This window comes from Caretta caretta, chromosome 8, assembly GCF_965140235.1.
Source record: "Caretta caretta isolate rCarCar2 chromosome 8, rCarCar1.hap1, whole genome shotgun sequence".
Lineage (NCBI taxonomy): Eukaryota > Metazoa > Chordata > Testudines > Cheloniidae > Caretta > Caretta caretta.
In genome coordinates, this window is record NC_134213.1 from 16,245,640 (window position 1) to 16,272,638 (window position 26,999).

A 26,999-nucleotide genomic window follows, 5' to 3' on the forward strand; every position below is an offset into this window, starting at 1 on the left:
TCAGCAATAAAAATCCTCTGTTTTAGAGCAATGGAATTGGTTATTGCTGCACTTGTCAGGCACTCGGTTGTGTCCTCTCTTTATTTACACAGTCATATTTTCGGTTCACTTGTGTCTTGGCATTATGGATTCATGTCATCATGTGGTGAATCATTCTTATTCCCTGATCATGCATGAAGGAGATGATGTACCTAACATTCTTCCCTGGATGGAGTTACCTCTTCCTTGTATTGCACAGTGACTCTCTGTGATGAGCCTGTCACATGGATACTCTGATGATGGCTATTGATATAAGAACCTGGGCAGATGTTTGTACAGTGCCTAGCACAGGGGGCTCCTCGTCCATGATAGGGGCTCCTAAGCACTACGAATAATAGATATAGTACAACAACCCCCCCACCCCAAAATACTCTGGGATGTTAGCTTACTCTGAAGGCAGTGCAACACAATATTGTGTTTAAGTGGCCTAATGTTAAGCAAGCTGCCCTATGAGACTGTTAGAGTTCAGATTGTTCAAGATTTAAAGGAATTTTTTAAATACCTATTTGGAGTTTAGTATCGGGGGTAGCCGTGTTAGTCTGTATCCACAAAAACAACAAGGAGTCCGGGGGTACCTTAAAGACTAACAGATTTATTTGGGCATAAGCTTTCGTGGGTAAAAAACCCACTTCTTCAGATGCATGAAGTGAAAATTACAGCTTTCATAAATGGTCCCATTGACACATCTCCATTTAAATACAATGGGATTGACTCACTGGTGCCCTGCATCTTGTGCACTCATTTGACATTGGTGCCAAGTGCGTGTAAAACTCTTTTTGGTTCTTTCAGGTTCTTATTCTGTGTCTATGATGGTGGTATCTGGTATCCCCATTTCCCTAACCCGTGCCCCAGATTCACATGCTCATTGTCTGTATGTTCAGGGATGAATAAGAGTGCATTGGCTTGGTGTTGGGAGGAGGGAACAAGGAACATAAAGAATTTCAAAGGCATCTGAAAACAAACAATGAAGAGTGCTAGGTTTATTGTCCTGCTGTGCTGGAAGAAGGACAGGAGACACTGGATGTGGCTTAATTAGGCTGCAACTTTATTTTTATACACATGGGCGCCAACTTTCCATTGTGCCAGGGAATGCTCGACCCCCGGCTCTGCCCCCGGCCCTGCCCCCACTCCATGCCTTCCCCCAAGGCCCCACCCCTGCCTCTTCCCACCCCATTCCACCCTCTTCCTCCTTCACTCCACAGCCTCCTGCATGCTGCGAAACAGCTGATTGTGGGGGTACGGGAGGGGCGGGGGGCAGCACTGATCCGCAGGGCCCTCTGGTGGGCAGGAGGGTCGCTGGGGGGTGGGGGAGGAGCTGATGGGGGGCTGCCGGTGGGTGCTCAGCAACCAAAACTTTTTACCCAGGGGTGCTTCAGCCCCGGAGCACCCATGGAATCGGCACCTATGCGTACACATCTGGGAGTACAAGGCAGATAAGTGTCCAGTGCAGGTAATTCCATAGTCATTCCAATATATATAGCTGGGGGGCTTCTGTCAGCCCTGGCCCTTACCCATCCTGGTCCCCAGCCAACCCACTGTTGGGACCTCATCATCTCCCTCTCCCCGCCCCCCCACATGAGGGTTAAGGGGAACCCTAATGGAGGAGGTGTTGGCTCCCTGCCATACCAGTCATAGGAGCCCCAAACTACCACCAACCCATTTCCACTCCTTTAAAGAATACCACCTTTAAATCCTTTACCAATCCATTTGATCTGCTCACTGTATCTCTTCCCTATCGGGTACCTGCATGTTTACATATTGGGTTGTGACATCGTAACCTAATTCCTGTTCCATGTTTCCCCTAGCTAAGCCCCCACAAATCCATTGTGGGGAAGGCAAAAAACCCCCCACTTTGCCTTAGCCAATCTGGCAGTGAGGGAGAAATTCCTTCCCAGCCCCCAAGAAAGGAACAAACTGGTGCAATGCCCACAGTGGATCCTGACAAAAACCTGGTATTTCACCACCCCCGTGGGTGGGAGAGTGGGTGCTGCTCCTCCTGGTCCAGGTAAAAGAGGGCTTTTTCTGCACTGGCATAGACCTATATAGTCGTCCGTCCCCTCCCCACCACCTTTCCACAGGTGGGGGGATGGATCAACATTCCCATGGTGACCTGGTCTGCAGCTGCAGCAGAAAGTCACTTCTGGCTCTCTAGCCCTTAAAGGGACACGCACACCTTGTTTAACAAGCCAGACAACGGGCCCCACCGCTTAATGTGCGGTGAAGTCATTGTACAAACAACCCGCTTTGGGAGAGGTCCCTTTTTTTTGGTCTGTGTTTGTACAGAGCCTTGCACAGTGGGGCCCTGATTCATGATGCAATACAAATAATCAGCTTTGCAGACGATTTCTAAACTCATGTCAGTGAAGCACCTGGTCTAACAGAAGCTCTTTATAAGAGAGTGGCAAATCTTTATTTTTGAAATCATTTTTAAGGAGCGTTTCCTGCATTCAGACAGAGATGATGGATGTGCCTGGGAGGATGTGGCTCTCAAACAGCAGCTGATATAGCTTCCTGCCCCCGGCAGCACTGTGTTCTCTTGGTGGTCAGGCTGGCTTTGGTTACATTCTTGTTCATGTTTGTCAGGCCACTCCTTTCTGGGTCCATCTGCCCTTCTGTTCCAGCTGGCATCCTGTTTAGTAATAATTACAGTGGCAGCATTGGGAGTCCTCCTACTGACATGCCCCAACCATCTTAGCCTTCCTTGGTAAAGGAAGAACCACAGTCACACAATACATAAATATCTAGTGTTCCTACAATAGGAATCTTTGTTTTTAAATATAGCCCAGAGAGTGTCTTTTCGCTTTTCTTAGCTTTCTCTCCCCTATTTTAAAACAGATTCTCAGCCACTCACTTCCAATTTCTCTCAGATGAGAATGAAACTTTTCCCCCCTAAAGACTCTTGTTAGAAGGGAATGTTAGATGGCTCAGGAGCCTGGCAGTGAGTTGGGATATGGAGCATGTCACCTTATACAGTAGTCACTGCTTCATATCCAGCCGAGGTTGGCATTGACTGAAATTTGTTACTAGAGACATACCAGACCCGAATACCCATGAAACTTCAGGATGTTTGACATCAGGATCCAAATTTTGCAATGTGGGATCATCTGTAATTATTACCACCTGATAGCTGTTTGGTGGCCTGCATGCAATTAGCATCAAAGGCTATGTCTACACAGCAAAGAAACAGCCCCACGGGTATAATAGGCCAGGGGAGGCTGGTGCAGTTGCCGCTGACCTGTCGCCAGATGCCTGGGCCTTGATGGCCCCACCTGGGCACTGCCTCTTTCCATCCCTGCTCCACCCCTCCCCCGAGGTCCCCACTGCCTGCTGCTACCTGGCTGAGTCCCTCCTCTCCTCAACTCCACCCACCCTCTCCGGAGATCCATGCTGCTTGCTGCATCCCTCCTCTTTTCCGCCCCTGTGAGGCCTCCCCGCATGCCATGTCCCTCCTCTTGTCCACTCCCACCCCCAGGAGGCCCCCCTGCTTGCCACATCCCTGCAGGTAGTGGGGGCCTCGCAGAGGGATATGGGAAGGGGAGGGGCTCACGGAGAGGGTGGCTGGAGGAGAGGAGGGATGCAGTGGGCGGGGGAGGGGGACTGGAGTTGAGGAGGGATGTGGCAGACAGTGGGGGTCTTGCGGGAGCAGGGGTGGGACCTGGTGTGGAGCAGGGGTGGAGTGTGGGCAGGGCTACAGGCAGAAGAGGTGGGATAGGGAGCTAGCCTCCTCCATAATAGCTTCACCCACCACCCAGGCCTGCAGCATGAGCCCAAATTAGCTAGCACTGTGCCCAGGCCAGCGGTGGGTGTCTCGTTGCAGTTTAGACATACTCTCAGTTTACTTCCTCGAGAACAAGTCTCCACATCCTCACCTCCAATGCCGTTGGCATCGCTGTCGGTAGTCTCCAGTAAACATTGAATGGGCCATGGAGACTTTATTACGCTTTCAGCTCTAGAGATAACTATGCCCTGGAGGGACTGAGGCACACTGGAAGCTGCTGTCTGCTCTGTAGCTCTAATGAAGAGCAACAGAAGACTTATGTTTCCAATACTACGGTTTTCCATGAGTGATAATTTCACTTTAGAGAAAAGGAAAAGAAATATTTGTTATAGTTCAATGCCATAAATTATGTACAATAATGTAACACCAGAGAAAAGTTATGTCCATTGGTAACTAAGCTACAGGAGTAAGTGCAGCCTATCTTCAAAGAGTGGGACTGAACATTCTGTTGAACAAAAGCAAGAAGATGAAGCTAAAAGCTAGATGGAGTGTGGATGTGTGCCTCGTATCACATGGAGATCAAGGAGATAAGCTTATGGCATAAACATAAGTAAAAACCTCCCTGAAGACTGTGAAGAAATGACAATGAGCAGGGGTTAACCAGGGAGCCATGTTGTAAAGGAACAGGGTTTTCAGCAAAGAGCCATGTTGTAAAGGAACAGGTAGAAGACATTCCAAGGCATTTAGCAGTTTTGGCTGGACATACAATTATTCTGTCTCTCTAACACTGGATGGACACTCTTATAAATATGAGTAAATAAAAATAATGGAACAGGGATGGATGATATGCACAGCTAAAACCATCCCCAAACAGGGTGATGAGATGAAGTGGAAGCTTGGCAGAGCCTACTCGTGTTTGGCCCAGGCTGGGGCTGGCTAGTGATTCCATGGTGTCTCTTGCTGGAGACTTGGAAGATGTGACAATGAGGATGAAGTAGACACAAGATGTCAGTTATTCATAGGATATATCAAACCACATTATGCTTCATTATCTGGACCCATGTGAAATGGTTCTTTGCAACAGTAAAGAGTCCTAAAATATAGGCTATGTCCGCATGTTGCCATCTGGATGAGATTTGACTGATTGGGTCTGTTTGAATTAGGATTTCATGATGGTCAAACAGGATTTCCCTTTATTTCTCCAATGATGAAAGTGTTCTGAGAGCCTTCTGCTGGGACTCTACTCTTTACAAGGCAGAATATACCATAAGTTCTATCAACACACTTTTACCTAGTGTGCAAGGATAAACTGGCCTTTTAAGAGGGGTTCAGGATCCGGCTCTGGCCCTGTTCCTAGTTCATCCCAGAACGAAAGCATTCTGGGGCTTGTAGTCAAGAGGAATCATGGGATCTGAAGGCTGGGCAGCAATGTATGCTGGGAAAGCGGACAGGGATATAATAGTACTTCCTTTTCCCTAGTAATTGGGAGACTAGGGAAGAGAGAACACTTATTGTGTACCCCTATCACTGAAGGGAACAGACCCTACTGTTGGATCTTTCTATCCAAAACACCTGCAATGGATTTTCGAAGAGCCTGGGAAAGTCTAGAGGGAGGTAGGGATGGCGACACGCATTTTGAGGAAGCAATGGCGTTTTGGACTATACATGCAACTTGGAGAGAGAAGGAGCTGCTTTTAGGTTTTCAGCAAAGAGCCATGGAAGAAAGGGAGAAGTTTTTGGGTTTGCCTGGAACCCAACTTGTCCAGTTATTAAGGTGAAACTGAAGCAGCAGCTGTCTTATGAAGAGAAGGTAAGTCATTGCTACACCTACATTGAGGGGAACATGTTTAAATTTGATTCCAGCTCAAATGGTTTCTACCAAGGTTTGGCAGTCTGGTGTGAATGGGACAAAACTGTTTAAAAACTACATTGTTTAGCATGGTTGTAAGGAGGTTGGACAATGCATAGGAAAATTAACCATGTCATGTATATGCTGCATGTCCAGAAGCCTGCTTTTCTCTGCTGTTTAAAGAGAGAATTGTCATGGTTTGATAGGGATGTGCTAAGTGTGTCGGAAACATTTGTAGGCAGATAACTCTTTTTCTCAGCTTTAAAAATGACGAGACAGCAGAATTGGCTGACCCAAATGCAAATGAGAGGAGGAAAATCAGCCTTGTTGTTCAGCCTTCCTTCAGAGATTGTATCCCCAGTTCACTTTTATGCCATAGCATTGCTTGATTGGCCTGATATATTTTGTGGGAGGGATGTGACCTCGCTTTGAAGCGTCAAATATTGGCCACTTGCATAGGAAGGAGAATAGAGTTGATGGGCTAATGATCTGATCCGTTGTGGCAACGGCTGTGCTTTCCTCGATGTGAAGAAAGTCGGTCAATGCTGAAGATTCTGCAGAATTACATGGAATTGTATAAGTAGTTTTGAAGTAGGGGAAGGCAGATCTTTAGTTGACCACACTTTCTCAAACTTATCAGTTTAGTTCATCTTAATCTGACCATATAGAACTTCACATTTGATGTTTCTTCCCATGATTTTTTTTTTTGCTTGTGGAAAAATTATTTTGTCCTGCAGCACATGGAGAATGAAATGTGAACTGAAATAGTATATGGAATGTCTTGCTTAGGGATATATCCTTGACCGGTTGATTCTTGTTCTGCATTGCACTCAAAGAAGAAGGGAAGAGGGAAAGTGTGAGCAATTCCAGCTGTCTGACAGGCTGTGAGAAAACTGAAAGTTTAAAAATATTTAAAACAACTATTTCAAAGATGGAGGAAGGAAGAGTATCATGTGAGACAAGAATAAAAAGATTGAAAATCAGAAAGACTCATGTACAGATGAAGTAGTAGTATATGAAAATGTGGGCCAGATTCACAACTAGCTCCATTCAGTTAAATGGAGCCATAACAGTTTGGACTAGCTGAGAAACTGGCCCTGTATTTTGATTGGAACACTAAGACATTAGTGACTAAGATTAACACATTTTGTACTAAGCCCCTGCATTAATACAGAGTAAAAGTTTATACTGATAAGCGGAAACGAAGGGTGAGAATGAAAATCTAGACTATGATGGGTAGTAGGTACAAACAGGGATGACAAGTTATTTGGGATATCAACGCCCACTGGTCTTTCTCCTTACACTTTAAAGATGCCTCTATTTGCTTCTGTCAAATACTATTGCACATATTAGCTTTAATGGGACACAATGTCCTAACTCTGTTCGTGCCCAGAAATTGTCAATTACAAAATATTGTTGACCTTGTAAACTGCACTTAACAGCGCTATTCAAACAGTCTTCAATGTGCTTCATTGAAACAACAAAACCCACAAAAGAGACAGGTTTGCTCGCTCATCCATAAGTGTATAAGGAAAAGCATAAACTCAACAGTCACCAGAGCTGCACATAAGCGAGGCTCTCTTTCCACAGAGCATTTGGAGTCTGTCTGCTGAAGACCATGCTTGAATAACATGGTTAATGTGTCTCATTCCAAAAGAGACACTTGAATGAGTGTGTTGTGTGGAGGCTTGAGTTCAAATATGCCCAGTGAGCATTTGTCCTCCACGTCATGGGACACTACCAAGCTGGCTAGCTCCTTTCAGGAAAGGCCTGGGTTTTGCAATTGTCATGGTGCAGTTATCTACATACGGACAGATCTGTATGAGGGAAGCTTGCGTAGTATTGTAAGGACTATGAATTGAGCAGGAGGGAGGGTGTGAAGTACGAGCCTCACGGTGCTCATGGGAGCCCAGGCAAAGTGAGAAAGGAGGAAAATGTGTTACAATTTGCTACGCTACAATCTTCTGCCGGCATAGCTATGTTGGTCAGTGGTGCGCTGAAGTGCAATCTCAGAGCAACACAGATATGCCAACAAAAGGCCCTAGTGTAGCCAGTTAGACCAGAAAAGCTGGGCTTTTGCAGCTATAGTTTATTTTGCGTGGGGGAATTGGATCAAGCTATAATGGCAAAAGTACAATTTTGCTTGTGTAAGCTGCATTTACACTAGAAGCAGGCGGCCAGGATAGGACACTGCTATCGCTATGATGGCAAAGCATGCCTGGTGTGCACCTGGCCTTAAATTAAACAATAAAGAACGCAGTTTAGTCCTAGTATCTATTAGCATGTTTTGTGTAGTATTTTGATTGGGACAGGCAGTCTAGCTCATACCAGGTTCTAGACAGGACTTCTGATCTCTTTGGGTCTAGTCCTGCAAACGCTACTGAGCATGGCTTACTACTGATTGAATTCAGTGAGATTACTCATGGTAGTAAGCACTACATTGGGTACCAAGTTTCTTATGCCCCACTCTTGCATTTGGATCTGCATGTGTGGCTCCTTCTGGCTGCAGAGTCCCACTTGAAATCAGGGAGGCCCCAAGTATGGAGTCGACCCCTAAGGATCCCTCTATGAGATCTGCCTTTAGTTCTATGGGTTTTGTGTAGCACTGTGCACACGGCACACACACACACAATTGGCCTTTAACATGTCATGGATATTAAAGTCTACCCAGATTTATTTTTAATCAGCTTTTAAGACTAATGGTAGTTATTGAAAGACATTAATGAAATGAAAAAGTATTAATACTTAGCTCTCATATAGAACTGTACTTCCAAAGAGGTTTACAAATTGAACTACTCCAAACACCTGCTGTAGGGTGGTAGATACAAAAGGAATTGGAAACAGAGAGGTCAAGTGACTTGCCAAAGATCATACAGGGAGTCAGTTGCAGAGCTGGAATTATCCAGCACTGATTGGGACGAGGGAGAGGAGAGAGAAAAATGCCCATGGCCTGATTCTCCATTGCCTTGCACCTGGTATTGCCATTCCACTTGCAGAACTTTATCAGCACAGGATTATAGTTTTTTCACACTCTGTCCAGGCTTAAATGATAGCAACAGGCACTGGAGAGTGGGACCCCAGTTTTCCTGCTACCCCTAAACCTAGGCTTACCTGCTGATCTATCAGTGAATTGCTGTTTCTGACAACACCACATCTAAGGAATGGCTGGAAGCGCTGCTCGGCCCAGTAGGGACCAGGAATTTGCTTTGCCCTAGCAACTAGTGGGATGAAGAGCAAAAGAAAAAAGCACAACCACCCTCCCTGCAGCTGGGCAATACCCCTCATATTTAGAGGCTCATTAATCTTCATTCACTTGTTAAGTAACCTGGAAAAAAAATCCTGCACTAAAACTCAAAAGTCTTTTTCTTCTCGGTATTTTTAGCTGCTGGGTGAATCCCAGTCAGTAAAAAGGTCCCTGCAATTATTACAACCTGTCATCTCTCATTTAGCCATCCACCTCAGAGCTCTGGGCTGAGCTTCCTGCATTGATAACTGTTCCACACATGGAAAGTGAGTGAGATGTTATTGGTGTTGAAAGTTGCTGCTGACGCGTGTCCTTTCGTTAGTGCAAACATAAAATTATCTCACTTCTGGTTGACATTTCAGGTTTTTCAACTCCCTTGTTTCCACCAAAATATGTAATTTTTGGGGTAGCCATTTTTTGGTATTGTCATTATTATAGCATTTTTTGTTTCCAGCACTTGTGGCATGAAAACCAAGAAACCTGGAGGAAGCAGGAAAACTATTTTCTGAACTGACAGAATGAGTCATGCTAGATGAATAGGAATGTAAAACAGAGGTGCGTTGTTGAACAGAGCCAGTATTGATTGCCCCTGAATCACACTATCTCCTTCAGATTGAAAAAGCAGCACATCCTGTGGGGTTTTAATGGAAAGACAGGCAATCCATAGAAGTTACCTAACTGGCCCATGGATGTTGGCATTTTCCCAGAAAAATTCAGCTGGGGAATCTGACAGTGGAAATAGAAGATGAGGTACTTTGGCAGTAGCATGCAAATATGTTGCTTCAGTATAAGGACTCAGTTTATACTGCCAGTTTTGATAATTGTGCTCAGATACTACGTACAGCGATGGGAGCCATGTAAGTCCCTGAACAGACTGATAGTTACACAGAATGAATCAGTGTGCTTAAGTAGGTGCTTGTGTCCTGCTGCCTTTTGCATTCTCATTTAGGCTACCTGCAGAAAATGCCCTACTCCTGAGGGAATTCTGTGCCAAAAAATTAAGAATTCTGTGCCAAAAAATTAAAATTCAGCGCACAATATTTTAAAATTCTGCAAATGTTATTTGTTAAATATGGAGGCCCCAGTATGGCATTGGGGAGCATAGGCCACTGGCTGCACAGAGGTAGGAGATCACTGTGCAGTCCCCCACCCCACTCCCCTGGGACACAGACTCAGCAGTGATGCTGCACCCAACCCTGATGCAGTACAAGGACCATGTCTGCCCCAAAAACACCCCATGGCCCTGGCCTTCCATGCCAGGTGCACCAGGTATGGGCAGGCAGGCTCAGCAAGACAGGACCCAAGTGTTCAGGGAGGGGCTCAGTGTGAGGGGATCCAGGTGTGGGTTGAGAGGGTTCTGTGTGGGGCAGTCTGAGTGCAGGCAGTTTAGTGGGGGATCCGGGTGCGGGGGAGAACTGGCTTCACAGGGGCTTGTTGGAAGGTTCTGGGTGCAATGGTAATGGGACTCTGCAGGGAGGTCCAGGTGAAGGTGGTTGGGGCTCAGCGGGGCGGGGGAGGTCTGGGTTTGGGGGGGATAGAGCTTGGCAGTGGGGTCTGGATGTGTGGGGGTCAGTTGGGGTCCAGATGCTGAGGGAGTGGGGATCAGTGGGGTGGGGAACCTGGTGCAACTGGTTGGGGCTCAGTGGGGTGGGGATCTGAGTGCAGGTGGCTTATTAGGGTGGTCCAGTGCAGGAGGAGTGGGGCTCCTCAGGATAGGTGAGGCTTGGTGAGGTATGAGGGGATCTGGATGCACGGGGGTTGTATGGATGGGGGAGCAGCTCCATGTATAGGGATCCCGCCCCCTGCAGCTGAGGAGTGATGGGTGCAGGAAGCGAATGTGTGGGGGGGAGTTTTCAGAACTTCCTGCATCTGGGGGAGAAATCTGGGGGTGGGTCTGACCCAGCCCCGGATGCCATGCAGGGGAAGAGGAAGTCCCGTCCTCCCCATCTGAGCTGAGACTAGCAGCTGATCCCAGCATAAGGTAGAAGTCAACATCCAGGTCTTCCCTGGTCCTGCCCCTTGCCCCATGATTTACCTCTCTGACAGCTACCCTGGGCACCTGAAACATACTGCTGTGGAAGGTCACATGACTGCTCTTGTGGCTTCCCTTTGCTTCCCATTCAAAAAGTCATTTTTATGTGGGGAAGCAAAGAAATCTGCAGGGGACATAAATTCTGCACATGCATAGTTTTGCAGAATTCATCCAGGAGTAATGCTCAGATTTGGATGCTTACCCAAACTACAAATCTTTTGTGTCTTACCTGCCATTAAGTCCTGTGGCATCTTTCTTGCCAACTCCCTTGAAAAATGTGGAAATATTGAGGTGTAGGATTAAAAAGGGAAGAATACAGCACAGATTAGACTTTTGAAAACTCCTCTCAAAACTGGGCCTGGCTTTGAGCTAACCAGGGTGATGTACGATGTTTCCCTTGAAACCACCTGAAATTCTGTCTTATGAAGCTTTGCCATTGAAGTGGGTGAATGTTACTGGTTTTTATCTAGTTCCACTTTGTGTTTTTGAATTTGTTCAGACACAAACTGAAAACTCCCCGCAAAATGTATCTGGGAAGGAAGGGGTTGGGAATCCACATGGATCAAAAACTAAAGAAATTATTTGCACAAGACTCCTAGAAACAAACCATTCAGTACTCTCGGAGCTCTACAATCACACATGGGTGCTCAGACAGTACCCATTGTGATAGTATTGTAGAGGTTCTGAACACCTCGCCAAAAGCCTGGGGGCAAAATCCTGGTACTAGAAGTCGGTGGGTAAAATCCGATTCATAGATATTAAGGTCAGAAGGGACCATTATGATCATCTAGTCTGACCTCCTGCACAATGCAGGCCACAGAATCTCACCCACCCACTCCTGCGATAAACCTCTCACCTATGTCTGAGCTATTGAAGTCCTCAAATCGTGGTTTAAAGACTTCAAGGTGCAGAGAATCCTCCAGCAAGTGACCCGTGCCCCATGCTACAGAGGAAGGTGAAAAACCTCCAGGGCCTCTTCCAATCTGCCCTGGAGGAAAATATTTGGGGTCAGGAAGGAATTTTCCTCCAGGGCTAAACCCTGAGCATATGGGCAAGATTCACCAGTCAGATACCCAGGAAAGAATTCTTTGTAGTAACTCAGATTCCACCCCATCTAACATCCCATCACAAGCCATTGGGCCTATTTACCATGAATATTTAAAGATCAATTAATTGCCAAAATCATGTTATCCCATCATACCATCTCCTCCATAAACTTATCGAGTTTAATCTTAAAGCCAGATAGGTGTTTTGCCCCCACTGCTTCCCTTGGAAGGCTATTCCAAAACTTCACTCCTCTGATGGTTAGAAAACTTCGTCTAATTTCAAGTCTAAACTTTCAAGTCTAAACAAGTAAAAACCAGTTTATATCCATTTGTTCTTGTGTCCACATTGGTACTGAGCTTAAATAATTCCTCTTCCTCTCCGGTATTTATCCCTCTGATATATTTATAGAGAGCAATCATATCTCCCCTCAACCTTCTTTTGGTTAGACTAAACAAGCCAAGCTCCTTGAGTCTCCTTTCATAAGACAGGTTTTCCATTCCTCGGATCATCCTAGTTGCCCTTCTCTGTACCTGTTTCCGTTTGAATTCATCCTTCTTAAACATGGGAGACCAGAACTGCACACAGTATTCCAGGTGAGGTCTCAGCAGTGCCTTGTATAAACGGTACTAAAACCTCCTTATCTCTACTGGAAATACCTCGCCTGATGCATCCCAAGACCGCATTAGCTTTTTTCATGGCCATATCACATTGGCAGCTCATAGTCATCCTGTGATCAACCAATACTCCAAGGTCCTTCTCCTCCTCTGTTACTTCTAATTGATGCGTCCCCAGTTTATAACTAAAATTCTTGTTATTAATCCCTAAATGCATGACCTTACACTTCTCACTATTAAATTTAATCCTATTACTATTACTCCAGTTTACAAGGTCATCCAGATCTTCCTGTATGATATCCCGATCTTTCTCTAAATTGGCAATACCTCCCAGCTTTGTATCATCCGCAAACTTAATTAGCACACTCCCACTTTTTGTGCCGAGGTCAGTAATAAAAAGGTTAAATAAGATTGGTCCCAAAACTGATCCCTGAGGAACTCCACTGGTAACCTCCCTTCAGCCTGACAGCTCACCTTTCAGTATGACCCGCTGTAGTCTCCCTGTTAACCAATTCCTTATCCACCTTTCAATTTTCATATTGATCAATTGACTTCAGTGGGGCCAGGATTTCACCCTGGGTGTCCGGATCCAGGGGTCAGCTTCCCAACATTCTGGTGATAGGCATGACATAAGAACCTGAATAGAACAGAACAATTTTATTGTGATCTGTTAAGAATTCTAGTTTGGGGTTTTGGAGTAAAATATCCAATAATGAAACAAAATATTTATCAATGGTGGGGGAGGGGGGGAGGAAGAGGAGGAATCATTTGTTTATAATAAGGAATTAATGTCCCAAGCTCTAAGTTGTCCTGGCATTTCATATCCATTCTGATGTTAAGTCCTTTGTTGCTGGAAAAGAGCACTGGGCCAGAACAGTTAATGATTCTATTAAGATGGCTTGTGCAGTTGCCTTTGTTTACACGCTTTGAAGCATTTGCTCTTCCGATTTGGTTTGACCAAAAAAAAAAAAATCTTTCATTTTTGCAAAGGGCTCTGTCCCCCACCCCTCAACCCAGTCGCTTGGTATGTGAGGAAAATAGTGCCACAGTTCTTTAAGGGGAGGACATACCACTGCAGATTCCCACAATTTATAAGACAAGGCAGGAAGGTCTTGGTGACTCATAAACACTAACAGATTCTGTGAATGTGTTCCTCTTTGTTGTTTGTTGTCCTTATTTTCATGGTTTTCCTTCTTTTGAGCATGTTTGTGTATTTTAGACCATGCCATCATTTTGTGAGGACAACTTTGTGTGTGGTTCCCACAGAAGAGAAATGTTGTTGACTGCCTTATGGCTGTTCCTTGTGCACTCAGAAATACAAAAAAAGCAGCTGATGTAGGTTTCCGAATTGCACCACATTCGGGACACACTGATTACGGGATAATGAGCAGGAGCAAGAGAAACGCTTTCAGGATACGGGACAGTCGTTCTATTACTTGCACCTATAGGACTGGCTCTGCGGCTGGTGTCAATCGAGTAGCTCCATTGAAATCAGTGGTATTATTCTGATTTATGTCCACATCTAGCCCATAGTCCTTTCCATCCAAGGATTTCAGAGTGATTCACAAGTATCAGTGAATTTATCTTTGGGACCCCTATGAGTTAGTTATCCCCATTTTAGAGATGGGGTAACCAAGGGACTGAAAGATTGTGACCTAACCACAGTCACACAGGATGTCAAAGTATTTAGATTTCCTATTTCTTGCTCCATGCTTTTCCACAGGTCCATTCTTCCTCCTGAATGCTCTTCTATATCCCAGTTGTTTCCCAGTGCCCAAGCTGCGAAAGACTTGGGATATATGTACAATATGGAGCTTTTCTATTGGTGTAGGAATACCACCTCCCCAAACAAAGTTAGCTATGTTGACAGAAGCCCTCTTCAGCTGACATAGCTGCATCTACACTAGAGGTTTTGTTGGCATAACTACATCAGTCAGAGGTGTGTTTTTTTTTCACAAACCTGACTGATATCAGCAGAGCTACATAACTTTTCAGTGTAGACCAAGACTTGGATGGTGTTTCTACCTGATGCCGAAGTCTTCTCTATTAACTATTCTCCCCATGAGAATGGAGGAGAGTGTTCCTTTAAAAGATGGAATTATATATCTTTTATGCCACTTCTGGGTAGATGGGATAAGAGAGACTGTAAGCAAGGAGATCCTGTTGTTTCTGTATGGACATCAGAGACACGATGACACTTTCTGTAAGCCTATGAACTCTTCAGTTGTACCTCCAGCCAAAAATTCTCCTCCACTAAAGAACTGTGCACCAGCTGATGCCCACCCTCTACCCCAAAGATGGCTACAATTTAATTGTGCTGGAAGTATAGTGTATAGAAAGCACTTACAGGATGTAAAGTACATTATACAGGTAAAACATTGTTTCACTAAATAACCCCATGCCAACCATGTGGACTGTCGACCTGCAGCTGGCAAATACTTGCATGTTACGAGTTGTCAGTTGTCCAAGAACATACTTGCTATACAGAATTACATATTGAAAGACCTTTTGTTCCCTGTCTGTAGACATAAGGACAACATATAGCAGCTGTTTCAAACAAGACGCATTAGTATTTGTCTGTCTCTCACTGTAACCACATGAATCTTAAAACTTTCCCAAAGGTTGTTGAGCAATTCTGTTTGCTTTAGAATTTTAGTCCCCAATTACCTAAGAAGGATATTACCTCTTTAAACAGAGTTCAAAAACCCCAAGAATTTTTATAAATAGCTCACATCCTCTTGATAACAACTAGGCTGCTATTTATTGCCCACTTCCCTTCAGACAGACAGGTTGGAGTGGTTAAAACTGAACTTCCCATGGAATCCACAGGAACTTGGTGTTGTCAGGTTCCTGCAATTGTTTGTGACTCTGGGCTTCCTTTTGCAGTTTATAACATCCAGCCAAGCTAATTCTGAAAAGGAGGTGGCCAGGGGATTGTTAAAGTACATTCCTGCCTTGCTGGAATCTTAACCAGCATTTTGTGCTCACTTCATTGGGACATGAAGTAAAGTTCCATCATTTCCCAGCTGCATGGGGTGTTTCGTTTCGTTTCGTTTCGTTTCGTTTCGTTTCTTTCTTTCTTTCTTTCTTTCTTTCTTTCTTTCTTTCTTTGGGTATGTCTACACTACGGAATAAGGTCGAATTTATAGAAGTCGGTTTTTTAGAAATCGGTTTTATAAATTCGAGTGTGTGTGTCCCCACAGTAAATGCTCTAAGTGCATTAAGTGCATTAACTCGGCGGAGCGCTTCCACAGTACCGAGGCAAGCGTCGACTTCCGGAGCGTTGCACTGTGGGTAGCTATCCCACAGTTCCCGCAGTCTCCGCTGCCCATTGGAATTCTGGGTTGAGATCCCAATGCCTGATGGGGCTAAAACATTGTCGCGGGTGGTTCTGGGTACATATCGTCAGCCTCCCGTTCCCTCCCTCCCCCCGTGAAAGCAAGGGCAGACAATCATTTCGCGCCTTTTTTCCTGAGTTACCTGTGCAGACGCCATACCATGGCAAGCATGGAGCCCGCTCAGGTAACCGTCACCCTATGTCTCCTGGGTGCTGGCAGACGCGGTACGGCATTGCTACACAGTAGCAGCAACCCCTTGCCTTGTGGCAGCAGACGGTACAGTACGACTGGTAGCCGTCATCGTCATGTCTGAGGTGCTCCTGGTCGCCTCTGTGAGGTCGATCAGGAGCGCCTGGGCAGACATGGGCACAGGGACTAAATTTGGAGTGACTTGACCAGGACCAGGTCATTCTCTTTAGTCCTGCAGTCAGTCCTATTGAACCGTCTTATGGTGAGCGGGCAGGCGATACGGACTGCTAGCAGTCGTGCTGTACCATCTTCTGCCGAGCAGTCATGAGATGTGGATGGCATGCAGTCCGTCTGCTGCCAGCCAAAGATGTAAAAGATAGATGGAGTGGGTCAAAACAAGAAATAGACCAGATTTGTTTTGTACTCATTTGCTTCCCCCCCCTCCCCTGTCTAGGGGACTCATTCTTCTAGATCACACTGCAGTCAAGGTGCAGCGAGGTAAATCTAGCCATGTATCAATCAGAGGCCAGGCTAACCTTCTTGCTCCAATAAGGACAATAACTTAGGTGCACCATTTCTTATTGGAACCCTCTGTGAAGTCCTGCCTGAAATACTCCTTGATGTAAAGCCACCCCCTTTGTTGATTTTAGCTCCCTGAAGCCAACCCTGTAAGCGCCCCTCCCAGCGTCAGAGCAATGGCAAACAATCGGGCATCTGAGAGTGCTGTCCAGAGCAGTCACAATGGAGCGCTCTGATGGGGCTAAAACATTGTCGCGGGTGGTTCTGGGTACGTGTCGTCAGGCCCCCGTTCCCTCCCTCCCTCCGTGAAAGCAAGGGCAGACAATCATTTCGCGCCTTTTTTCCTGAGTTACCTGTGCAGACGCCATACCACAGCAAGCATGGAGCCCGCTCAGGTAACCGTCACCCTATGTCTCCTGGGTGCTGGCAGACGCGGTACGGCTTTGCTGCACAGTAGCAGCAACCCCTTGCCTTCTGGCAGCAGACGGTGCAATACGACTGGTAGTCGTCCTCATCGTGTCCGAGGTGCTCCTGGCCGCGTCGGCTGGGAGCGCCTGGGCAGACATGGGCGCAGGGACTAAATTTGGAGTGACTTGACCAGGTCATTCTCTTTAGTCCTGCAGTCAGTCCTATTGAACCGTCTTATGGTGAGCAGGCAGGCGATACGGACTGCTAGCAGTCGTACTGTACCATCTTCTGCCAGGCAGGCAAGAGATGAGGATTGCTAGCAGTCGTATTGCACCATCTTCTGCCAGGCAGGCAAGAGATGGGGATGGCTAGCAGGCGTACTGTACCATCTTCTGCCAAGCAGCCATGAGATGTGGATGGCATGCAGTCCTTCTGCACCGTCTGCTGCCAGCCAAAGATGTAAAAGATAGATGGAGTGGGTCAAAACAAGAAATAGACCAGATTTGTTTTGTACTCATTTGCCTCCTCCCCTGTCTAGGGGACTCATTCCTCTAGGTCACACTGCAGTCACTCACAGAGAAGGTGCAGCGAGGTAAATCTAGCCATGTATCAATCAGAGGCCAGGCTAACCTCCTTGTTCCAATAACAACGATAACTTAGGTGCACCATTTCTTATTGGAACCCTCCGTGCAGTCCTGCCTGAAATACTCCTTGATGTACAGGCACCCCCTTTGTTGATTTTAGCTCCCTGAAGCCAACCCTGTAAGCCGTGTCGTCAGTCGCCCCTCCCTCCGTCAGAGCAACGGCAGACAATCGTTCCGCGCCTTTTTTCTGTGCGGACGCCATACCACGGCAAGCATGGAGCCCGCTCAGCTCACTTTGGCAATTAGGAGCACATTAACCACCACACGCATTATTCAGCAGTATATGCAGCACCAGAACATGGCAACGCGATACCGGGCGAGGAGGCGACGTCAGCGCGGTCCCGTGAGTGATCAGGACATGGACACAGATTTCTCTGAAAGCATGGGCCCTGCCAATGCATGCATCATGGTGCTAATGGGGCAGGTTCATGCTGTGGAACGCCGATTCTGGGCTCGGGAAACAAGCACAGACTGGTGGGACCGCATAGTGTTGCAGGTCTGGGACGATTCCCAGTGGCTACGAAACTTTCGCATGCGTAAGGGCACTTTCATGGAACTTTGTGACTTGCTTTCCCCTGTCCTGAAGCGCATGAATACCAAGATGAGAGCAGCCCTCACAGTTGAGAAGCGAGTGGCGATAGCCCTGTGGAAGCTTGCAACGCCAGACAGCTACCGGTCAGTTGGGAATCAATTTGGAGTGGGCAAATCTACTGTGGGGGCTGCTGTGATGCAAGTAGCCCACGCAATCAAAGATCTGCTGATATCAAGGGTAGTGACCCTGGGAAATGTGCAGGTCATAGTGGATGGCTTTGCTGCAATGGGATTCCCTAACTGTGGTGGGGCTATAGATGGAACCCATATCCCTATCTTGGCACCGGAGCACCAAGCCGCCGAGTACATAAACCGCAAGGGGTACTTTTCAATAGTGCTGCAAGCTCTGGTGGATCACAAGGGACGTTTCACCAACATCAACGTGGGATGGCCGGGAAAGGTGCATGATGCTCGCATCTTCAGGAACTCTGGTCTGTTTCAAAAGCTGCAGGAAGGGACTTTATTCCCAGACCAGAAAATAACTGTTGGGGATGTTGAAATGCCTATAGTTATCCTTGGGGACCCAGCCTACCCCTTAATGCCATGGCTCATGAAGCCGTACACAGGCAGCCTGGACAGTAGTCAGGAGCTGTTCAACTACAGGCTGAGCAAGTGCAGAATGGTGGTAGAATGTGCATTTGGACGTTTAAAGGCGCGCTGGCGCAGTTTATTGACTCGCTTAGACCTCAGCGAAACCAATATTCCCACTGTTATTACTGCTTGCTGTGTGCTCCACAATATCTGTGAGAGTAAGGGGGAGACGTTTATGGCGGGGTGGGAGGTTGAGGCAAATTGCCTGGCTGCTGGTTACGCGCAGCCAGACACCAGGGCGGTTAGAAGAGCACAGGAGGGCGCGGTACGCATCAGAGAAGCTTTGAAAAACAGTTTCATGACTGGCCAGGCTACGGTGTAAAAGTTCTGTTTGTTTCTCCTTGATGAACCCCCCCGCCCCTTGGTTCACTCTACTTCCCTGTAAGCTAACCACCCTCCCCTCCTCCCTTTAATCATTGCTTGCAGAGCCAATAAAGTCATTGCTGCTTCACAGTCATGCATTCGTTATTCATTCATCACACAAATAGGGGGATGACTACCAAGGTATCCCAGGAGGGGTGGTGGAGGAGGGAAGGAAAATGCCACACAGCACTTTAAGCACAGCACTTTAAAAGTTTACAACTTTAAAATTTATTGAATGACAGCCTTCTTTTTTTTGGGCAATCCTCTGTGGGGGAGTGGCTGGTTGGCCGGAGGCCTCCCCACCGTGTTCTTGGGCGTCTGGGTGTGGAGGCTATGGAACTTGGGGAGGAGGGCGGTTGGTTACAGAGGGGCTGCAGTGGCAGTCTGTGCTCCAGCTGCCTTTGCTGCAGCTCAACCATACACTGGAGCATACTGGTTTGGTCCTGCAGCAGCCTCAGCATTGAATCCTGCCTCCTCTCATCACGCTGCCGCCACCTTTGAGCTTCAGCCCTGTCTTCAGCCCGCCACTTACTCTCTTCAGCCCGCCACTTACTCTCTTCAGCCCTCCACCTCTCCTCCCGGTCATTTTGTGCTTTCCTGCACTCTGACATTATTTGCCTCCACGCATTCGTCTGTGCTCTGTCAGTGTGGGAGGACAGCATGAGCTCGGAGAACATTTCATCGCGAGTGCGTTTTTTTTTCTTTCTAAGCTTCATTAGCCTCTGGGAAGGAGAAGATCCTGTGATCATTGAAACACATGCAGCTGGTGGAGAAAAAAAAAGGGACAGCGGTATTTAAAAAGACACATTTTATAAAACAGTGGCTACACTCTTTCAGGGTAAACCTTGAAAGTTAACATTACATACATAGCACATGTGCTTTCGTTACAAGGTCGCATTTTGCCTCCTCCCACCGCGTGAACGGATTTTGGTTGAATGCCAGCAAACATACACTGCAATGCTTTGTTCTACAGTGATTCCCCAGTACGTGTTGCTGGCCTGGAGTGGTAAAGTGTCCTACCATGAAGGACGAAATAAGGCTGCCCTCCCCAGAAACCTTTTGCAAAGGCAGAACCGCAAATGCCAGGGCAAAGTAATCCTTTCACATGCTTGCTTTTAAACCATGTATAGCATTTTAAAAGGTACACTCACCAGAGGTCCCTTCTCCGCCTGCTGAGTCCAGGAGGCAGCCTTGGGTGGGTTCGGGGGGTACTGGCTCCAGGTCTAGGGTGAGAAACAGTTCCTGGCTGTCGGGAAAACCGGTTTCTCCGCTTGCTTGCTGTGAGCTATCTACAACCTCCTCCTCATCATCTTCTTCGTCCCCAAAACCTACTTCTGTATTGCCTCCATCTCCATTGAAGGAGTCAAACAACACGGCTGGGGTAGTGGTGGCTGAACCCCCTAAAATGGCATGCAGCTCATCATAGAAGCGGCATGTTTGGGGCTCTGACCCAGAGCGGCCGTTCGCCTCTCTGGTTTTCTGGTAGGCTTGCCTCAGCTCCTTCAGTTTCACGCGGCACTGCTTCGGGTCCCTGTTATGGCCTCTGTCCTTCATGCCCTGGGAGATTTTCAGAAAGGTTTTGGCATTTCGAAAACTGGAACGGAGTTCTGATAGCACGGATTCCTCTCCCCAAACAGCGATCAGATCCCGTACCTCCCGTTCAGTCCATGCTGGAGCTCTTTTGCGATTCTGGGACTCCATCATGGTCACCTCTGCTGATGAGCTCTGCATGGTCACCTGCAGCTTGCCACGCTGGCCAAACAGGAAATGAGATTCAAAAGTTCGCGGTTCTTTTCCTGTCTACCTGGCCAGTGCATCTGAGTTGAGAGCGCTGTCCAGAGCGGTCAGAATGGAGCACTCTGGGATAGCTCCCGGAGGCCAATACCATCGAATTGTGTCCACAGTACCCCAAATTCGAGCCGGCAACATCGATTTAAGCGCTAATCCACTTGTCAGGGGTGGAGTAAGGAAATCGATTTTAAGAGCCCTTTAAGTCGAAATAAAGGGCTTCATTGTGTGGACGGGTGCAGGTTTAAATCGATTTAACGCTGCTAAATTCGATCTAAAGTCCTAGTGTAGACCAGGGCTTTCTTTCTTTCCCCATTCCTTGGGGGATAAGGAGTAAGAAATGGAGATCCTTCTGTATCTTTGTTTTACTCCCCCATCTCTTTCATTCAAAGGTCACATATCAATGAACCTTCCCCTGAACTTTGGGTGGGTTGGATACCGTTTTTTAGGGACATTCTTCTATTGGTCAGAGGGTAAAATACGAGTAAAAGGTGAAGTTCAATTTATCAAGAGAGCATGACTGTGGGGTAATAACTCTAGCCTGTCAAAACAGCAGCTGTGGGCGGAGACAGTGTATTGCTGGCATTTGGGTGTCAAAACACACAAGACTTCAGTGCTAGTTCCATATCCTTAAGCCAAGCCAGCCCTACAGTCCATATATTTAAACATCTTCCTGGTGCAACAGCTGAACCTACAACCCTTTGACAGGGCAGCTCTATGAACTAAGGCATAATCAATGTAACATGGAAGAGGCCAGGACAAGAGCTTGTCTGACTGAAGAGTTTCCATATTGGCTACTGACTGGGGGAAGCCTCCTTGTTATAGGTGTCAAATACCATTCTTTACCAAACTACTCTTTATAAGTACAGGCCGGATTTAGGTAAAATAGGCACCTAAATAAAAGTACCCTGATTAATGGGAGCTGTGGGAAGTCAGGAGCTCTGGCTATTGAGCACAAAGTTTGGAAATTTTGTCTGTTACACGTTTCATGATTTGGAATCGTCCAAGATTTTATCACTGCTCCTCTATCATCTAGTAATTCTAAAATCCATTGTTTTACCTACAGGTAAAGACATCTGTAGACCTCTTTATAACCGACTACAAGGGTGCATCCTCACCTCTGGGCTACCACAGCCGGACACAGCACTACAGGGGACTTCACATTTTATGCCATTGGGCCCTGCACCCAAGTGGCCACTTCCTTGGCCATGATGACCAGTCCTAGCTGATGTCTTCTCCTGACTCCCTCTCTGGGTTTTCTGTGGCTTGGCCTTCCAGTCAGATCACACAGTTCTCTCCCCTTCTGGGGTACTCAGAGTCTCAGCTGACGTACACAAGGGGTCCTCTGCCCCTCCTGGGCTTCTCTCAGTTTTTAATCATTCTTGTTAGAGAGCTGACTCCCCAGAGCTTTCCCTGCTGGGAGTCCACATACCGCATAAACTGATCATCTGCCCCTCCTGGGCTTCCCTTCTATTTCCTTATCCTCTTAGGCCTTGCTCAGGACTCCCACGCAGGAACCTACTCCGCTTTCTTTGGGTCTCTTTCTCCTGTTACAGACCCTAACTCAGAACTCCCTCCACAAACGTACCCAGCTCCCTGTGGGTGCCTCATCCTAACTTCCTCGGACTCTTCCTGGAGGGGAATGCACCTTGTTTCTCCCTCCAGGGTCTTCATTCTCTAATCAGCTCCCAGCTATATTTAAGTAGTGCCCTCCCACATTTCACTACCACAGCTTCACTACCACAGCTGGGGTCAGTCTTCCTAAGGAAGCCCCATTACACCCAACTAGGATCACGAATTTACCCTAACGTTGTCAGCTACTCATTGAGGTTGAGGGAGAACTGCTAAGTCATTGGCAAGCCTGAGCCCAGCTTGCCTCAAAGGGCCAGCCAGCCACCCAGCCCATGATACGTACACTCTTCCGAGAAGCATCAGGACAGATTGGAAATATTAATGACAAATTGTCACTTTAGAATAGTGCATAGCTACCAAAAAAATAGGTAAAACAGAACCATAGTTGCTCTTACTCAAACCTGGGAACCTCTATCAGATTTCATAAAAGCATATCCAGTGAATTCTCCATCTTCTAGTACAGCTTCTCCTTCTCAGGGACAATATAATGTAGGGTGGAATTTTCAAAAGCAATTAGTGTTGACCTAACTATGCACCTTTTGGAGTTAAGGGGAGTTTTATCGTTCACTTTAATTGGAACAGAGTTAGGGCAACACTAGGCACTTTTTAAATTCCCACTCATAAGCCTGATCAAGAGTTCACCCAAGTCAATGAAATGGCTTCTGTTGACTCCAGTGGGCTTTGGATCAGGCTCCTATAACCTGAAGTGTAAGATCAGTGGTAATATTATTGCAACCTCTTTAAGGAAAAAATAATAAAATACAATAACAAAAATAGTGGATCTTTTTAAGCACCTATCTGAAGAAGAGGACTCTCTTGTAAAGATTAAATTAACCATTTGCTTTATAGCACTGAGTAAGTCCAAGTGTACCTTGGACTAGACTAGAGCACTTGAGAATATTGTTTTTCTAAACATAATCATCAACTCAAGTGGGACGACTAAAACGGAGGGACATGATGCAGAACGTCTGAGTTTCATGCTCTGAGAAGAATAGATGTTTCTGATTAAGAAAAAGCAATTACATAACAGTGTAACATAGTCACAAACATACCTAGAGCTGAGTGGAACTTGGTTTTATGGTTTATTTGGTATTTCGTCTCACACAAATTTCTGTTCATTCTCTGTAAGAAAGAAACAAGTCAGTGAAAACTGCAATATTTAAGAACAAGCAAAACCAAAGAAATATTAACTTTTCCATCTCTCTAATACAATATGAATAATGGGTGGGTGTTTTCAGAACAGCTCATACTCTGCGTGAGCTCCTTTGAGTATTCTAGGCTAGTGTTCTCAACCAGTTTTCAGTTGCTTATAACTTTGTCAAACTCAAACCATTTGAGCTGAAATATTCTCCACTGGATGTTTGCCTGGGGCTGAATTTTTTTTGGAAACTTTCAGCTAAAATGGAGGATGGGGAGATGGATGTCAAGGATGTGCCTTTTCCCATTCCCTGGAAAAAATTGCCAAAATTTGGCCAAGTTATAAGGCTCTGAAAAATGTGTTTGCACGTGCTCTGAGGATTCTAAAATAACAACCCTAATGATGACCAATTGGGAAGGTGGGGGGTCAATGTGGTTTTACAGGATGAAATTGCATCCTTAATTCTTAATCCATTGGGCAACCTAAATTCCAATATTTCCTAACTCTGCAGTGGCTGATTTTGCAATCTTACTGTTTTTTCAACATAAGATTATTACATACAAAAACCTATGTGCCGTGGGCACCAGGAACACAATATTAAATATGCCACAGAATTTGATTTTTGTACTGCAATATTTGTTGCATTTCCTATTCTTAGACCAGGATATTGCAAACCCTGGTAATGTTGCTTTTTTTTAAATTTCACCCAGTGTATTAAGTTAGGTGATCATCAAACTAGAATTCGTACTTACTGAAAATGGGCCATATCCTCAGCAGGTGAAAACTGGCATAGCTTAAATGAAGGCAATGGAGATATACCAGTCGAGGATCTGGCTCAATACTTCTAGTAATTGTAATTGTGTTTATGGAAGAATGTTGTCCAGTGGTTAGAGCAGGGGCTGAGAATCAGAATTTTTATGCTCGACTTGTTTTTTTACACTATCCATGTGCAACCCCAGGTAGGTTGCTTGAGCTTCTGTCTACAGAGTCCCCATCTGTAAAACTGGGATAAAGAGGAATGCTGTGAGACAGATCTTATGAATATTTCTTATGTGCTTTCCAATGGAAGAACCTCTGGAAGTGCTGCGGGAGGCAGAGTGAAGAATCAGCTGTGAGTGAGCGAGAACAGTTGTTCCATGGGATAGTGAGGTGACTCAGCTAACAATTAAACTGAGTGTTCTCCAGGGGTGGAGAAGAACTTGGTGCATGGACAGGGGGGAGGGATAGTTCAGTGGTTTGAGCATTGGCCTGCTAAACCCAGGGTTGTGAGTTCAATCCTTGAGGGGGGCCATTTAGGGATCTGGGTCAAAAATTGGGGATTGGCCCTGCTTTGAGCAGGGGGTTGGACTAGATGATCTCCTAAGGTTCCTTCCAACCCTGATATTCTATTCTATGATGTGCGTCGCCAGAATTTTTTTGGCTTGTGGACAAGGCCGAGCCCAGCATTCCTTTGAATCCCAGCAAGTATTCTGGCTGTTGGTATGCAGAAGTATTCAGGGCTTCTTCTCCAGCTAGGACCTCCTAAATGTGAGAAACTTCCACAAACCATGTGTGAAATGTTACACTGAAACACCACATCAATAAATAGCAGCAGCCATCGTTCGTATTGTTCCCCACACCTGTCCAGCCTTCTGTGGAAAGACACGAAGACCCCACCCCCTCTGCATATGCAAGATATCCCCACAGCAATCAACCAGTCACAGGTCAGCCACCATGCTAGGAGTCTGACAAGCAAATTAGAGAGGGGAGTTGTCATGGTAAGTTGCTAACTTCTGGTGCCAAACCAGACCATGGATAAACCCCCGGGATGGAACAGAGGGAGCAGTCAGTAATGCTACAGCTGGGGTTGGCAGCCAGGTATGGGGTCTCTGGAGCTAGGGGTCCCTATATGACCCCAAAGGTAGCTGAGGTGTAATGCAACCACTGTCAATAAAAGGGACTTTAAAAACTGACTTAAAATGAAGTTTCAGACAGGTGGTTGGGCAGTGTCTTAAGAAGGTCCTCTAAAGGAGAGAATCCGACGAGGCTTTAGTCTGTCCCGTGCTGGTGAAAATCTGGACATGCTATAGGGCAGGGGTGGGCAAACTTTTTGGCCCGAGGGCCACATCAGGGTGTGAAATGGTATATAGGACCGGGTAGGGAAGGCTGTGCCTCCCCGAACAGCCTGGCCCCTGCCCCCTATCTGCTCCCTCCCACTTCCCACCCCCTGACTGCCCCCCTCAGAACCCCCAACCCATCCATTCATCCCTTCTCCACTCCTTGTCCCCTGACCGACCCCACCCCCTATCCAACCCCCCCCCCCGCTCCTTGTCTCCGGACCTCCCCCCGAACCTCTGCCCCATTCAACTGTCCCCTGACTGCCCCCTGGCACCTCCTGCCCCTTATCCAACCCCCCACCCCCGTCCCCTTACCCTTACCATGCTGCTCAGAGCGGCAGGACAGGCTTATTGGAAAGCCTGGGAGGTCGGCGGGCGTAGCTGCGGGGGAGTGGGGGCAGCGGGGGAGGGGATGGGGACTAGCCTCCCTGGCCGGGAGCTCAGAGGCTGGGCAGGACAGTCCCACGGGCTGGCTGTGGCCCGCGGGCTGTAGTTTGCTGACCCCTACTATAGGGGCTGGCTGGCTCAGGGGAAGAGTTAGGATTACGGAGCCTTTCATGAGTAGATGCCCAGGTCAGACTGAAAGTTATTACTACCTGTTCAGTGGCCTGTATGAAATGAATTTAAAGGGGTAACTAGACCAAAGACCTGATTCAAAGACCATGGAAGTCAATAGATTAGGCCCTGAACATCTATATCACAAAAATCACCCTTGTTTTTCTAGATAGCAGGTTCAGCTGGGACTACATGGGTTATGGAGAGTGAACTCCCCTCTGAGCACATAGCGGGGGGATCCGTGCATGTCCGGGTTGGGAACACGTGCCGCGTTCCGTTCTGTGCTGTACTAACTCTGTGAGAAAAGGACTCCAGCCTTTAGGGCTGCGTGATGGGGTGTACCAGGCAGGAGCAGATTTACCATGAAACAAACCATGCGGTGGCATGGGGCCCTCAACAACAGGGGAGCCCCCAGAATGCAGGAGAAATATCTGACAACCTGCCCCTGAGTCCCGGCCGGTGGCCCCACGCTGGTCCCGGAAGCGGCTGGCTGCTGGCATGTCTCTGCGCGCCCCTGGGGGGTGGCTCTGTGTGCTGCCCCTGCCCTGAGCGCAGACCCCGCAGCTCCTATTGGCTGGGAACTGCGGCCCATGGGAGCTGCGGG

At 46.9% G+C, this 26,999-nt stretch overlaps 2 protein-coding genes across 2 annotated transcripts in view; both read right to left on the reverse strand.

Annotated features, from left to right (window-relative positions):
- SPRY4 (sprouty RTK signaling antagonist 4) overlaps positions 1 to 26,999 on the reverse strand; it is a 91,737-nt gene that overhangs the window by 37,911 nt on the left and 26,827 nt on the right. Inside the window, exon 2 of the mRNA XM_048861610.2 lies at positions 23,659 to 23,728. Coding sequence (XP_048717567.1) covers positions 23,659 to 23,728 — 70 coding nt within the window. The remainder of the gene's footprint in view (positions 1 to 23,658; positions 23,729 to 26,999) is intronic.
- LOC142073049 (uncharacterized) lies at positions 19,408 to 21,231 on the reverse strand. Its single transcript, XM_075131936.1, has 2 exons — positions 20,338 to 21,231; positions 19,408 to 19,949 (listed from the first exon to the last, which is right to left on the reverse strand). Exons 1-2 carry the CDS (start codon positions 20,915 to 20,917, stop codon positions 19,408 to 19,410), a joined length of 1,122 nt encoding a protein of 373 aa, XP_074988037.1. The 5' UTR covers positions 20,918 to 21,231.